This window comes from Taudactylus pleione, unplaced genomic scaffold, assembly GCF_031769625.1.
Source record: "Taudactylus pleione unplaced genomic scaffold, aTauple2 ptg000430l, whole genome shotgun sequence".
Classification (NCBI taxonomy): Eukaryota; Metazoa; Chordata; class Amphibia; order Anura; family Myobatrachidae; genus Taudactylus; species Taudactylus pleione.
In genome coordinates this window covers 215,519-229,044 of record NW_028284832.1, presented here as the reverse complement: position 1 = coordinate 229,044, position 13,526 = coordinate 215,519, and the positions used below count along the sequence as shown (strand labels likewise).

General features: G+C 45.7%; 1 protein-coding gene across 3 annotated transcripts in view; it reads left to right on the top strand.

Moving 5' to 3' along the window:
- Positions 1-13,526, top strand: part of PIEZO1 (piezo type mechanosensitive ion channel component 1 (Er blood group)) — a 280,589-nt gene that overhangs the window by 122,456 nt on the left and 144,607 nt on the right. For all 3 annotated transcript variants that reach the window (XM_088447336.1, XM_088447335.1, XM_088447337.1), the window contains exons 3-7: positions 4,345-4,467; positions 4,877-4,919; positions 5,045-5,210; positions 9,410-9,590; positions 11,025-11,238. In XM_088447336.1, the coding sequence (XP_088303462.1) occupies positions 4,345-4,467; positions 4,877-4,919; positions 5,045-5,210; positions 9,410-9,590; positions 11,025-11,238 (727 nt within the window). The remainder of the gene's footprint in view (positions 1-4,344; positions 4,468-4,876; positions 4,920-5,044; positions 5,211-9,409; positions 9,591-11,024; positions 11,239-13,526) is intronic.

The window sequence follows — 13,526 nt, the reverse complement described above, 5'->3', positions numbered from 1 at the left end:
ATGCCATATTCTACATTACTGAAAATATAGCCTTATATGCCCCAGGAACTCCTCTCTATAAATACCTCCTGATGCTAAGGCACCACACTTCTGGCCTTTTTAAATCTGTAAGATAAAGGGGACACAGAAGATCTCTGAAAACAAAAAGGTCCTACAACCCGTATTAGCAGTTACTGGATATAGGTTGCAGTCACATATCATTTGCAGACTGCACTGTGTCATAGACTTTCCTTGTCTTTAAGTTTTCAGAATCTCACCATCCTTATGCTGGGTACACACTGACCGACATATCAGCCGTTCAATCGGGCGCGTCGGCCAGTGTGTACCAGCGATATGTATGTGAACGACATCGTTCAGACATATTTCATTGTGCATTACAGTCGATGGCCGATTATAACTGCAGATACATTGGCACATGCTGTGAGTGCAGGTAGTCAGCCGATCGCCCCTCCACTTCCTGCAGAGGCCGTGGGTGACTGACGACATAACTGGGCGGGCACATGTAAATACCCACCCAGTTGTGACGTCAGGCACGACACATCGGGCCGACGATTGGTAAGTGTGTATGCACTTGCTAATCGTCAGATAGGACTGCGGATCAGCCTAATGGATGATCCATCATCTTAGAGTGTACCCAACTTTATATTAACGGGCAATAATTTTTAGGCTAGGTTGTTACCTTGATATTCTTCAATATTTACAGTTTCCATTCGTTGGCAGAACTGCTAATATCATTAATTTCCTATATAGTTTGTTACTTTTATACAATACTATACCCATAATATTCTAGAATTCCTGTTTCCTTGTCATACAGGGCATAATTCGGGATGTAGTCAGGAAGCCGACAGTCTAAATGCCGACCGCTGGCTTCCCGACTGTCAAATCTGGCAAGGTACTAATGACAGTCGTTGAAAACCCGACGCCTGTCATTAGACCTACGCCGGGAGCCCGACACCCGGCATACCGAACGAAGGTAAGCCGGACGCAGGGGGGGAGGTTAAGGTTTTAGGGCTCACGGGAGGACTTAGGGTTAGGCCCCCCCCCCGGGGAGGGTTAGGTTTAGGTTAGGGGAAGGGGTTAGGGTTAGGCACCCCCGGAGGGTGGGTTTGGGTTAAGGGGGAAAATAGGGTTAGTTATACTCACCTTATTAGCGATCGGGATCTGTCTGGCTTCCGCTGTCGGGCTGAGTATGCATCAGAGTGGCTCTGTGCATGCATCTCGGTGCTTACCGCCGGGGGAACAGAGAGTTGGAATTTCAGTGGGCTTTCCTGGGTGGTAACGGGGTAGCTAATCAGACGCAGGCATGTTGCAGCAGCAATTGCCATTTTTTTAATCAGTTGCGATAACTTCCACAGCCATGTTCAGATGGGCAGTTTGCGCCTCCATAGGGCTGGTGTGATGGTGCGACTTTTGTACGGAAAGCGTCAGATTAGCGATGCAGTCGGCGGGCGTCTATGAATTCCATCGGCCGCAGCATTAAGCATAAAGATGGAGTTGCGCTGCACATAAAGTCGCAATTGCTGCGGCATTAGCGTTCACTTCTAAATCAGGCCCACAATCATAGATATGTATCAAGCCTTGGAGAGAGAGAGAAGCTTTTTGGTTGTTATGGGCAACTTCTCCACTTATGTCTCTCCAAGACATGGTACATCTCCCCCTATGTATTTAAATATTGAGATTTCTTCATTATGAGTAAAAGTTCTCCCTGGGATTTTAACTATCTCTAGAAAGTCTGAGTCACACATGTTGGAGACGGCTCTTGCGATGAAACCACAGGAAGCCGTTTCTTTGGCTTCTACTCACATTGTTCATGTAGCCTTCTGTGCCCTGTTTTTTTATGTTCTGCCCCTGAGAGACCGTTTTTTGCTCTGTCCTTCAGTATATACTCTGTGCTTTTCAGCCATGCATGTTTCTATGATCAGCCACTGATGCTGCCTGCATGGCCTCTGGGTATAATTCTACCCAATGCAAAAACAAAAAGCACAGCATACCATATTCAGCAGCAATAGCCATAGACAACTTTGCCTGATGTTATGCTGACATGGCTGAAAGGCGCCCAATTGCCTTGCTTTGTTTAGTAAAAGTTGCATGTTACTTTAAAGTCCTCTAAATGGGACACATTTTAGGAAACGCTAAATGCTGAAATTTTAAGCAAAACCCTCATACTGTACATGTAGCGCTGAGCATATGACTTGTCACATGACCACCAAATTCGGGAGAAAGGGGTAAATGTCCAGCACCTATGCGCAAAGCTTACAGGGAGGATTATTATTATTATTATTATTATTATTATTATTATTATTGAAAATTTTTGCATTCACCAATCTGTTCTATGCAATTGTGCGCCACATAAAAACATTTTTATTTTTTGAGGGGCTGGCTAGTGCTCTAGTGGTATCTACTAAGCTCTACTGCTTATGAGTGAGGGGCTGGCTAGTGCTCCACTGCTTTATGGGTGAGGGGCTGGCTAGTGCTCTAGTGGCATTCAATAAGCTCTACTGCTTATGGGTGAGGGGCTGGCTAGTGCTCTAGTGGTATCTACTAAGCTCTACTGCTTATGAGTGAGGGGCTGGCTAGTGCTCCACTGCTTTATGGGTGAGGGGCTGGCTAGTGCTCTAGTGGCATTCAATAAGCTCTACTGCTTATGGGTGAGGGGCTGGCTAGTGCTGTAGTGGCATCCAATAAGCTCTACCTCTTATGGGTGAGGGGCTGGCTAGTGCTCTACTGCTTATGGGTGAGGGGCTGGCTAGTGGTCTAGTGGCATCCACTAAGCTCTACCTCTTATGGGTGAGGGACTGGCTAGTGCTCTACTGCTTATTGGTGAGGGGCTGGCGTTTGCCCAATGAAGCCCCATATGAGCTTTCAGTGGAAATGGTAAGCAGGGTGTTCAACCCCAAATAATGAATAGCCGGTAACTGTATTAGTAGATGAAGTGAGAACTTTGGGTGCACAGGGTGGAAGGGATCATGGTACAGCATCTGCACTAATACGCATGGAAGTATAGACAGCCGGTGAAGGGATCTTCAGAACACCCCAATTGCCTCCTGCGGGTCTCCTGGTTGTGGCAGGTGCCTATAAGCACACGGGGACTCCTAGGAACTGCTGTGCGTGAATATACAAATGTCGCAGACGCCGAGGACTGTACTGAGACGCCCACCTGCAGCTTTGTAAATCCAGGCAACTGCGTACAAAGGGCCTGATTCAGAGCCGGACTCAATTAGCGCTCGCTCGTTCAGAAAAAGGGGGTGGCTATTCAAATGAACCGTTCACTCCTTGCGGTCTGTTGCCGCCTCCATGTCTGAACGAGCGAACAAAACATGCGGACGTTTATTTGAAAAATATGCCCCCTGGCCGCTCGCATCATACGTCATGTCCGCTATTTATTAGATTAATCGAGTACATCGAACAGCGTATGAACTGCTCGCTATTCTTGTGGTTGTTTTTTCCTACCACTATATTGCGAGCAGTTCTGACTATAAAACAACCAGGTGACGTGGTCAATGACGCTGCTGTATTAATTATGCACACCCATAAAACGCCCGCTTTGACCTTTAAGCACGCCTGCGTTCGGATCTCCACTCCCCGTTTTCAAGCACCTTCCCCTGTTACCACCCACATACGCCTCATTCTGTCACTCAAAATAGCAGGCACTCGCTATATAGCGAACAAACGATTTTCGGCCGCACTGACTGGTTCGCGCATGCGTATTACAAACCGTACGCATGCGCAGATGGGCGAACATCGCTCGGAACGAGCGTACTGCCGCTTACGAGCGGCTCTGAATCAGGCCCAAAGACTCATCATCGGTCACAGATCCGTCGATTATCGGTCTTCTGAGTAACCCCGCGGTTGCACAGAATGGCTGTGGTAGCTGAGGCTCTGAAACCTTTTTTTTCCTTGCCTATGGGATTGCAGACGCGGGATGTGAAAAGCCCCCTAAATGGCTGCGACTTGCCTGCGTTCTTTGCCGCTAGTCCCCGTATCTCTCCCAAATGCTCACTGATTGTCAGTCACACTGCGAGTGAACAGTTGCTGCAAGCGACTATGGTAATGTACCATGACTCGTGCAATGCATGCGCAGTTTACACATAATCACGCAACTCTAAATTTCGCCATTGTGTACAACTTTGAATAAGGCCCTGCATGACGTCCACCTAAATGCATGTAAAACACCATTTGTGCTGTATGACCACATTAATGGTAACAACCCCTGAGTTGAGTTTAGTATATGTACAAACTAAGCAAAAGACATGGGCGAGGTTAGAGCGCCATCACAGCGCTGGGTGATGCGCCATCACAGTGCAGAGGGTCATTCATCCTGTCTGTATCCTCTTATTCCTGCAGGTCACACAGGACGTCTGCTGAAATCTCTGCTCACCACCAGCATCCTCTTCCTGTGTGCTCACCTCACCTTCCAAGTCTGCCTCCACACAGTGCCTGGTCTGGAAGAGCTACTGGGCCACAACTGTACGTACCGTAGAGTCCTCTAAATGGGGGAGAAGCTTTATTACCGTTTCTTTATATAATGTCACAATATTACGCCGCCATGTATAGTCATTTACATCCGTCCCTGCCCCATTGGAGCTTACAGTCTATCACCAGTACGCACACTATAGTCCACTTTAGTCAGGGGCCAAATAACATATCAGTATGTTTTTGGGGTGTAGGAGGAAACCAACACAAACACGGGGAGAACATAAAAACTCCACACAGAGCCATGGCCAGAATCGAACCCATGACGCCAACGTTGTTACGGTTATTAGATGTTGGGTTTGTATGTGTAGCAGAAGCTTTGTACTTGGAGCAGTTATTGTAGTTCTTATCCTATATTGTTCTGTGGTGCTTTAAACTATCTTTTTTTCTTTTAATTGTTTAGGCAGCAATTGGGAAGTTCTTGCGCATCATGTTGGTGTCACCCGGTAAGTACAATATGTGGTGGCTCTCGCATAATCCATGATATAGAAAATGTGTACAATTACATGTTGCCCGTCTGCGTGTGATGATGCTGGTCTGTGGGTACAATATCAGTCTTTCTTTGATTTAGGTTACCCATCTATGATATCCCCAACACAGTGCGGCTGGTATCCCCAGATTTCGGCATGTTCCTGGTGTCTGCTGTGTGCCTCGGCTTGTGCAACCGCCTGGTGCCGCGCCAAAACTCCCAGGGGTCTCGTGAGCGGCTCCAGAGGTCAACAGATCTCGCGGAACAGGTGGGAACTGTGTTACTGGACAACACTACAAGTTCTACCCTTGGCATTGTTCTGCTCTGTGTCTATTCCGCCCTCACACTTCCTCTATCCTCACTTCTCCAGAGGTTGTTATACCAATATTTCCATACTGTATAATTTTGTACACCCCCGTGTCCTGATTTATTAACCATCTTCTGTTTGTAGACGGCCACAGCTTGGCTGCGCCAGGATCGGGTTATATGTGGGATTATGTAGGGGGGACGGCATTGGGTGCACTGTAACCGAGCTGTTGACTTTAGCTGTCCCTCACTGTTATTTATTTTCATGTCCTTTTATATTCTAAGCTGCTCTCTACTGTCCCCCCTCCCCGTGCTTCCTTCCCCCCTTTATTTTCCATAGCGCCCACCCGCTGTGTATGTTGTGTAATGTGCAGCAGAGCTCCTAGTCTTGTTTTCCTTGACCAGACTTTTTATTTACATTGCTGCTGGCAGCGTTAGGCAGGCAGGGCCAGCTGTGCCAGCCGTGTGACCTCCCTTGGCATCATTATCAGTCACCCCGGCAGTTCAGTGTGTCCAGATGTACTGTTTGTTTTGATTTTTTTTTTTTTAACCCTTCCCATTCCATAACCGAAATTGAAGCTTTGCATTGGCTAAATACAGCAATTTTGCATGCTTGGGTTGTTTTACAAACTTCTATACTAGTCTACAGTGTCTCGAAAAAGTATTCACACCCCCTTCTAGTCAGTCTCTTTCTCTCCCTCTCCCCCAAATGTAATAGTCCGCAATTTGCGGTAGTCGGCGTGATTCCGGCTAGATAGTCAAAAGATTTACAGCGGCAATTGGGTTAAAGCTATGAAAAACCGGAATGATGGCATTTCAAAAATATTCATACCCATTGTTAATGCAATCTCAAAATTGAACAGGTGCAATATATTTCCAAGTTGTTATCTGACTTTGCTGGCACAAGTTATTGGCGAATCACCTGTTGCCTGTTTTAAAAATATAAATACGCCTTGTTCTCTGAGTTCCTAAAGCAGCGTTCCCCAAATCTAGTCTTCAGAGACCCCTAACAGCTCATGTTTTCTATCCCTCTATGCCAGGGAACAGGTGCTTTCATTACTGGCTGACACATTTTAAAATACACTGGTGGTGCTAATTACTTCACATGTGACCTGAAAATCAAACATTGAGCCTTATTCAGAGATGGACGCTAATGCGATCGCAGTTGCGATTTCGCATGGACCGCAGCTGCGAAAATGTTAATAGTTCCAAAGCTTACCGGAGCATAGGAGTGCCCACCGCTGCCTTCTCATCTGCGCGTGACGTCATGCACCAGTGTAACCTCGACGCACAACCACCAGCCATGCAGCCTTTGCGGCGGGTGTGACCTGTCTAATATACAGCGGCTCTCCTGACACACAGAGGGCTGTCATGCTGCGTATGAGATCGCAATCGAGATCGAGATCGTTAATTTATGCACGCCCATGTAACTGCGTTTAAACGCGCAGACACGCCTGAGTTTTTTTAACCACCTCTCTGTTACCTCCCCCCAAACATTGACTACCTGTCACTAACTTTGCGAATGGGTTCTCTTCGCAAGACAATCGCAGCATGTGCGCAGTGCGACCATGACACGTGCAAATAAATAAATCACTCTTTCTATGTAAAAATCACCATTGTGTAAATCTCTTATTCGGGCCCATGGGCTGTTAGGGTTCGCTGAAGTCTGTATTTTGGAAATGTTGATCTAGAGCATAATACAATTTTCAGAAGTAAATGGTTCACAATGAAGATGAAAGCATACTCTAAGCAAGTCAGATACATGATTAGTGTCCCAAGACCATTGCAACTTATTGAAGACCCCTTGAAGCTACAGTCGCACTCCTTTAGTCCAGCACCCCCCATCCCTTAAGCATAGTTTCCAGATAAGGTCACTTATCAGGAAGGTCCTTAGAATCCCAACTGTGACGTTGGATGAGCCATAGAAGTCAGTGGTTCTGATGGAAGGCTATGTACATGGGTCAACCGTTCCAAATGCATTCCATGTAAGATGGCTTTTATGGAAGAGGAAGAGGTTGTAGCAGACCAGCTCCCATATACTTAGCAACAGAAAGTTTACAATTGTCATCTAGAAGATACATGTGTCAGCCTTGTGGTCTGAGCAGTCACCATGCTTTTCACCGCTAGGGAATGGCAATTTTCTTAGGTTTGATAGAAAGATGAATGGTCCACATTGCAGACAAAAACTTCTACCTGCTGCAAAAAAGATCAGATTTTCTTGCAACAAGACAGTTATCCAAAAAGCATGGCAAACGTAACACAGGAGTCCCTTAACATAAAGAAAATGTCCTTGCATGGTTCAAAACAATACCGTTACAGATCCATGACAGATCCATGATGAGTCCTCATACTCACTGTCCTTCACTGTACCCCAAATTGGCTAGCCCAGCTTGGACAGTATTGCAAGGAGGAAAAGGGCAAGTCCTGCTCCATCTTGGCGTTGGCAGTTAATAGACGTGTCCAGAAAGTCCACTAGCTGTAATATCTACCAGAGGTGTTTCCACTTAGTAGGGATCAGTCCTTATTAAATTAGTTTTAATCTTAGTAAATAGTACTATTATGATTTACTATTCTAGAAACAACTAGCGACCCACCCTGGCTTCACACGGGAGCAATATTGAATTTACAGCAATAGACCTCTGACTTTTTTTTTTTTTTTCTTTTTCTTTTTAACCAAGGTCTCGTAAGATTGCCTTGTAGACGACATCAGTTGACGTCAACACAAAAAGTTTTATTTTTGATGTGATATGACACGCAAAAGGACCACGTAAAGTTGTCCATGAGAAAAACAGTCTCCACTTTTGGTCTGCCACGTTAAGTGTCTGTCCCTGTTCTTTATTTCATACTCTTAACGGGAATTGGTCTTTTTTGAAATTAAAGAATCGTTTTTCACATGAATGAAATGGGAACGGTAAGAAAAAGGGGAAACTGAATTTTGGTGTCAGTAATCAGGGCTTGCATCGATTTATTCTGGAGAAACCGGATAATACGTATCAGTCTCTACATGGGGTAAAATAAAGTCCATCATTGTGATATATCATTAATGGTTTAGGCAGCCAAGAAAGTGCTCAGACATCCTTTTCTTTTAATTTACTTCTCTAAAATGGTCACTGCTCAGCTCCCTTTTGTCATACAGTAATGTGTCATACACCTAAACCTTCCTCCACAAATGCTCTATAGAATAGTGACAACTGCATCAAAATCCGTCCAGTGGTTCTCCATATTAGCCCGAACAAACAGACAGACGCCTCCCAGGGACTTTATTTTTATGTATATTTAAAATGTCCGTCATTCATAATTGTGGTAAAATGGAAGGGTGCTGAATACTTCTCTGGACACTGTGTATATTGGAGGGCTGTATCTGTACAATTAATCTTATTTAAGGGTATGATCTGGTGCTTTGGCTCCTTCCATTCTGGATCCGGGCTCTGTTCTAAGTAGACGCCAGAGTGGAATTAGACCCGTGACCGGCAGATGTGTATTGAGTGAGTAAAGGGATTCTGGGAATTCACTTAGTACTGGAGCGAGCCAAGAACTGTAGAGTGCGCTAACCCTTCACCAACCATGGCACAATTTAGCAAGCTATACAGGTTGCTAAATTTACATTTATTAAAATATTGGGCCTATTTACTAAGCCTTGAATGGAGATAAGGTGAAGCCTAACTGCTATGTCACAGGCTGTGTTTGAAAAATGACAGTTAGGAGCTGGTTGGCTGGTACTTTACCTCCATACACTTTATCTCTATCCAAGGCTTAGTAAATAGACCCCTAAATCCTGTATTACGAGAGGGACTAATAAAAGTGTGTGTGTGTGTATGTATATATATATATATAATTTGTACTTAGTTGGCATTATTGCACAGTACACAAACATTGCTTATTGCTCAGCTGTCTGCTGCAAACCTGATTGGTTGGTTCTGCAGACCCACATTCCCATGCAGCTCTCCTGACTCCCCCCCCGATACACTGTAATGTGCATTTTGTGGTGGTATGTGACAGACAGTATGGGCTCGTGCTGCTCCCCCATCCTTAGCAAGCTACATAAGCATCTGCTGTTTTGAGATCCGGAGTCATAGGTGGGTGGCAGAGGCGCCATGGCAGCAGGATATTAAGGTACATGCCACGTGGACTAAATCTCCCTCCATTCACTACTGTCTACAGGCTGAGGAGGAGCATAGGGTGACCGAGGCCGGCGATGAAGACACAGAAGAGACTGAGGACAGTGAAGACATTCAGGCCTCTCTGCAGGACGGGCTATTGGCCTCACGGATCAAGGAGGCTGCTCACAAACTACTGGAGGCGGTGGGGAAGTCTCTGGCACTCCTGCTGCTGGTGCTGGCAGGTAATCAGTCTGTCCTGCATGCCATGGGAAGCACTTAGGAGGAGATCTCCCAAAGCTTGGAGAGAGAGAGAGAAACCAGCGAATCAAGTTCTACCTGTCATTTTTCAAGCACAGCCTGTAAAATGACAGTTAGAAGCTGATTGGTTGGTACTTTATCTCTTTCCACTTTATCTCTCTCCAAGCTTTGATAAATCCCCCACTTACTATGATGCTTACATTCTTATTCATGGGAAGCAGGGCGCGTGTAGTCAGTTACATGTCAAATTCAATAGGTGCTCTTGGATATATTTTTGGGACTGGGCTAATGTTCGTGAGAATGCAGCTAGTCAGATCACTTGGGACGTAACTTTGGGGAAAGTACAATTAGCCGTGGGACTTTCCATGGGCGCTCCGCTCCCGGGTTAAGTGCCCGGAGCTATTCAATTATATTTTGCGGTAAGTCCTGCGGCTAATGCACAGTAAGGCATAGATTTAGGGTTAAGTGCCCGGAGCTATTCAATTACCGCACGTAGGGGGTGATTCAGCTGCCGTCAACTGTGCTATCGCAGCTGCTACCATGTTAGCAGCTGCGATAGCTCCATTATGGTAATGCAGCAGGAGGCGTCACCTGCATGCAGTACTTTATCCGAGCTGCGTCCAAGGGCGCAGCATCGGATAATCTGAGATCCCATCCCATGGTGTCACGCAAGCTGGCCGCCGCAGATACAGCAAACATGCCAGGATTGTCCGTCAGCCGACGGAGATCCTGGACGCTTCCCCCCCCGACACACCTCCAACGGCAGTCACACACCTCCGTTGCTGCCCCCTCTCCGCCCACAAACGGCAGCATCCGGTCAGTGATCACGCAGGACCCTTACTGCACATGCGTAGTACGGGTCCGGTGCCTGTGCAGATTCCCGACCATAAGCCCGCGACTAGCCCCGAAGGTACACTTAATGCAGATTTCCGTTCGCCACTTCTGAGGTGCAAACAGTAATCTGTGTTAAGTGCCCCCTCGGGGCATAACGCGGGCAGTAATTGAATAGCTCCAAGCTTTTAACGCAGGAGCTAGAACCCTGCAGTAAGTCCTGTGACTAATTGAATTACCCCCTTGTCTCGTGGCTTGGTGATTTCCTAAGGAATTGTGGACCTGAAGGCTGCAGCCGTTCTGTGTAATTGCCAGGCGCTCTGTAACGCTGATAAAAAGGTCCGGCATAGATACGGGGAGGTTCCATTGTGTAGTTACTGACAGCTGTGACCTGTGCAGTTACTATATATAGGCGCTACCACCTACGTATATACTGTGCATTTGCATGAAAGTCTGGCAGACTACCTCTGCCAGCCATACGGCCTATTGGGTGACTCTTCCAGCATTATTTATTCGTATTAAACTGCATTTAATATACTCCCCGAAAAAACTTTCACTATTTGTTCTCGTTTTACTCCGTCATACAGGTATCACCCTCCCTTCTGCCTTCTCAGCTGTCTACTACCTAGCCTTCGTGGGCCTCTGCACGTGGTGGGCATGCCACTTTCCCATCAGCTACGTGGGATTAAACACCCTCAGTGTCATGGTTGGCTTTTTTGCTGGCGGTCACGTGATCTGTCTGTACGGCTACCAAACCCCCTTCATTCAAAACCTCTTCCCACCGCAGGAGCTATGGGCAAGGTATGTGTCACGCGGTACCTACTGTATGTTCTGCGGTAGGTCTGCGCGTTATGTAGATCTAGGCGTAGATGGGCTGAAATGCTGCTTTTCAAAGCCGGTTTGCGGCAATAATATTAAATACATAATATGCAAGGTTTTGCATTTTTAGATTTCCATTTAAAATGTTTTATGCAAAACAGCGACACGGTGGTTTAATAAATATACCTCCTAGGAGTAAATTTCCTAAAGGTCAATTGAATTCGATTAAAAATCGATCAAACTCTTATCAACATCGATGTTATGTTTCAGGGACTTAATCGCACTTTTTCTATTACAAAATTTTTTTACATTGATTTCTAAAGGTGCGTACACACGTAACGAGTTTTTGAACGATAACGACATCGTCATAGTTAAATCGTTCAAAAAATCGTTCAGTTTCTGAGTTATAACGATGAACGAAAATCGTTAAAGCGCGCTCCCGTTTGTAGTTATCGTTCATTTAAGACTGTCCAACATAACGATTTTCATTAAGGGAAGGAACATTTTTCGTTCATCGTTCATTACACTTCAAAAAAAAGGGAAAATCTGACCGATAATCTGATAGATAATCGTTTGTTATAAAATTGTTACGTGTGTATGCACCTTATGTGTTAGTAAATGTGCTATTCAGACTCTGAAACACAACATCGATATTGATCGATTAAAATCAACCTTTAGTAAATTTACCCCTAGTGTCTTATACCTATTAACTGTATTAGATGTTTGTGCCTACAACACAGAGAGCACGATTCAGAGGGGCACGCTGTTGTGACCGCGGCTCTTGCCGCGGCATGGCTGCATTTGTGTTCTAATGCCACAGTTGATGGGATTTGTACAGAGACGCCTGCCTGCTGCGCTGCTAATCCGCCGCTGTGAGTATTAAGACGCATTTGGGCACACCATCGTCTGAACATGGCCCCCTGTGTCAGCGCAGCTACGTCTAAAGATGCAGTCGCTGACCGCGACATTCCTGCGTCTGGCTGGCAGAGACGCCCAGGGAAATGACCTCTCTGCGGCTCCCGGCGGTAGTCATCGAGACGCATGCGTAGTGAGAGTCGGACGATTGAGCAGAGTGGAAACATCGGCTGCTTGTGAATCAGGCCCGGAAGCTTGAATAATTGTATTTGCATTAGAAATCACATGGAATAACTTTGGTACCCTGTGAATAGCGCATTGTGTCAACAGCCAGCACCGTGTAAATCTCTCAGAAGTGCTTTTATTTAACAAAAAATGCATTTTATTGTATTTATAGAACGTTCTCCAGTAAATAGGAAAATATTTGTTGCTACAGTAATAACCTATATATTAATGAGTCCTTTACTCATCATGTGTTCAGTCTTTCGCAGTGTTATCGCAGATAATAAATACATTTGGAAAAGACATGCTATCATTAAACCTTTTCTGGCCTGACTGTGAATAATACGCTGGAATGCAAACCACGGACACGGCTGTCTTTTATCTTTTGAACTAATTTCTATTAAACTTTTTTTTTTTTCTTTTACAAGATTTCTAGTGTCGTCGTTCTCACGATTATTGAGGCTTGTAAACATTTTGCTTTTACACGCGAGCTCAACTTATTTAATATTACTAGGCTTTTATATTGTGTACAGGCAAAATATTTAGCAGTGCTGTACAATTGTAAAACTGTATTCATTCCTTGCCCTGGTGCATTTACTGTCTCCCTACCACGGATACACCGGTACGGACCATGGGCCTGGTTCCGAGACTTACGCTAACTAAAATCGCTTACACATCGCAGTTACTATAATACGCTAATGTCTTCCAAAGCACAGGGACGGCCACTGCTGTCTTCTCATATCCGTCCGACGGCTTACAACAGCGTAAATTTTGGTAACATCGACTCAGATCGGGCAGGCACACAGCTTGTAAGTCACTCCTGACCTGCCTCACACACACTGCCTGACACGCAGGGAGCTCTCATGCTGGGAAGGAGATCGCAATGGCTACTTTATGCACGCCCATGAAACGTAGTTGAAATGGTCCCGACACGCCTGCGTTTGCCTAGTCACCCCCCTGTTACCTCCCCCAAATGCTGACTTCCTGTCATCCACTTTGTGAGTGAATCCTCTGTGCGAGCATGTTCGTCATACAATCGCTGTGTTGGTGCAGTTTGCCAATCACACATGGGCAATGGCTAACAATCGCTCGGTCTGCGTAAGCAAAGCGTAAATCTCGGAATCGGGCACCATGAGTATTAGCAATAAGATGCATGTTATCTCCTTTCCCACTAGTCCTCCACTGAAATCTGA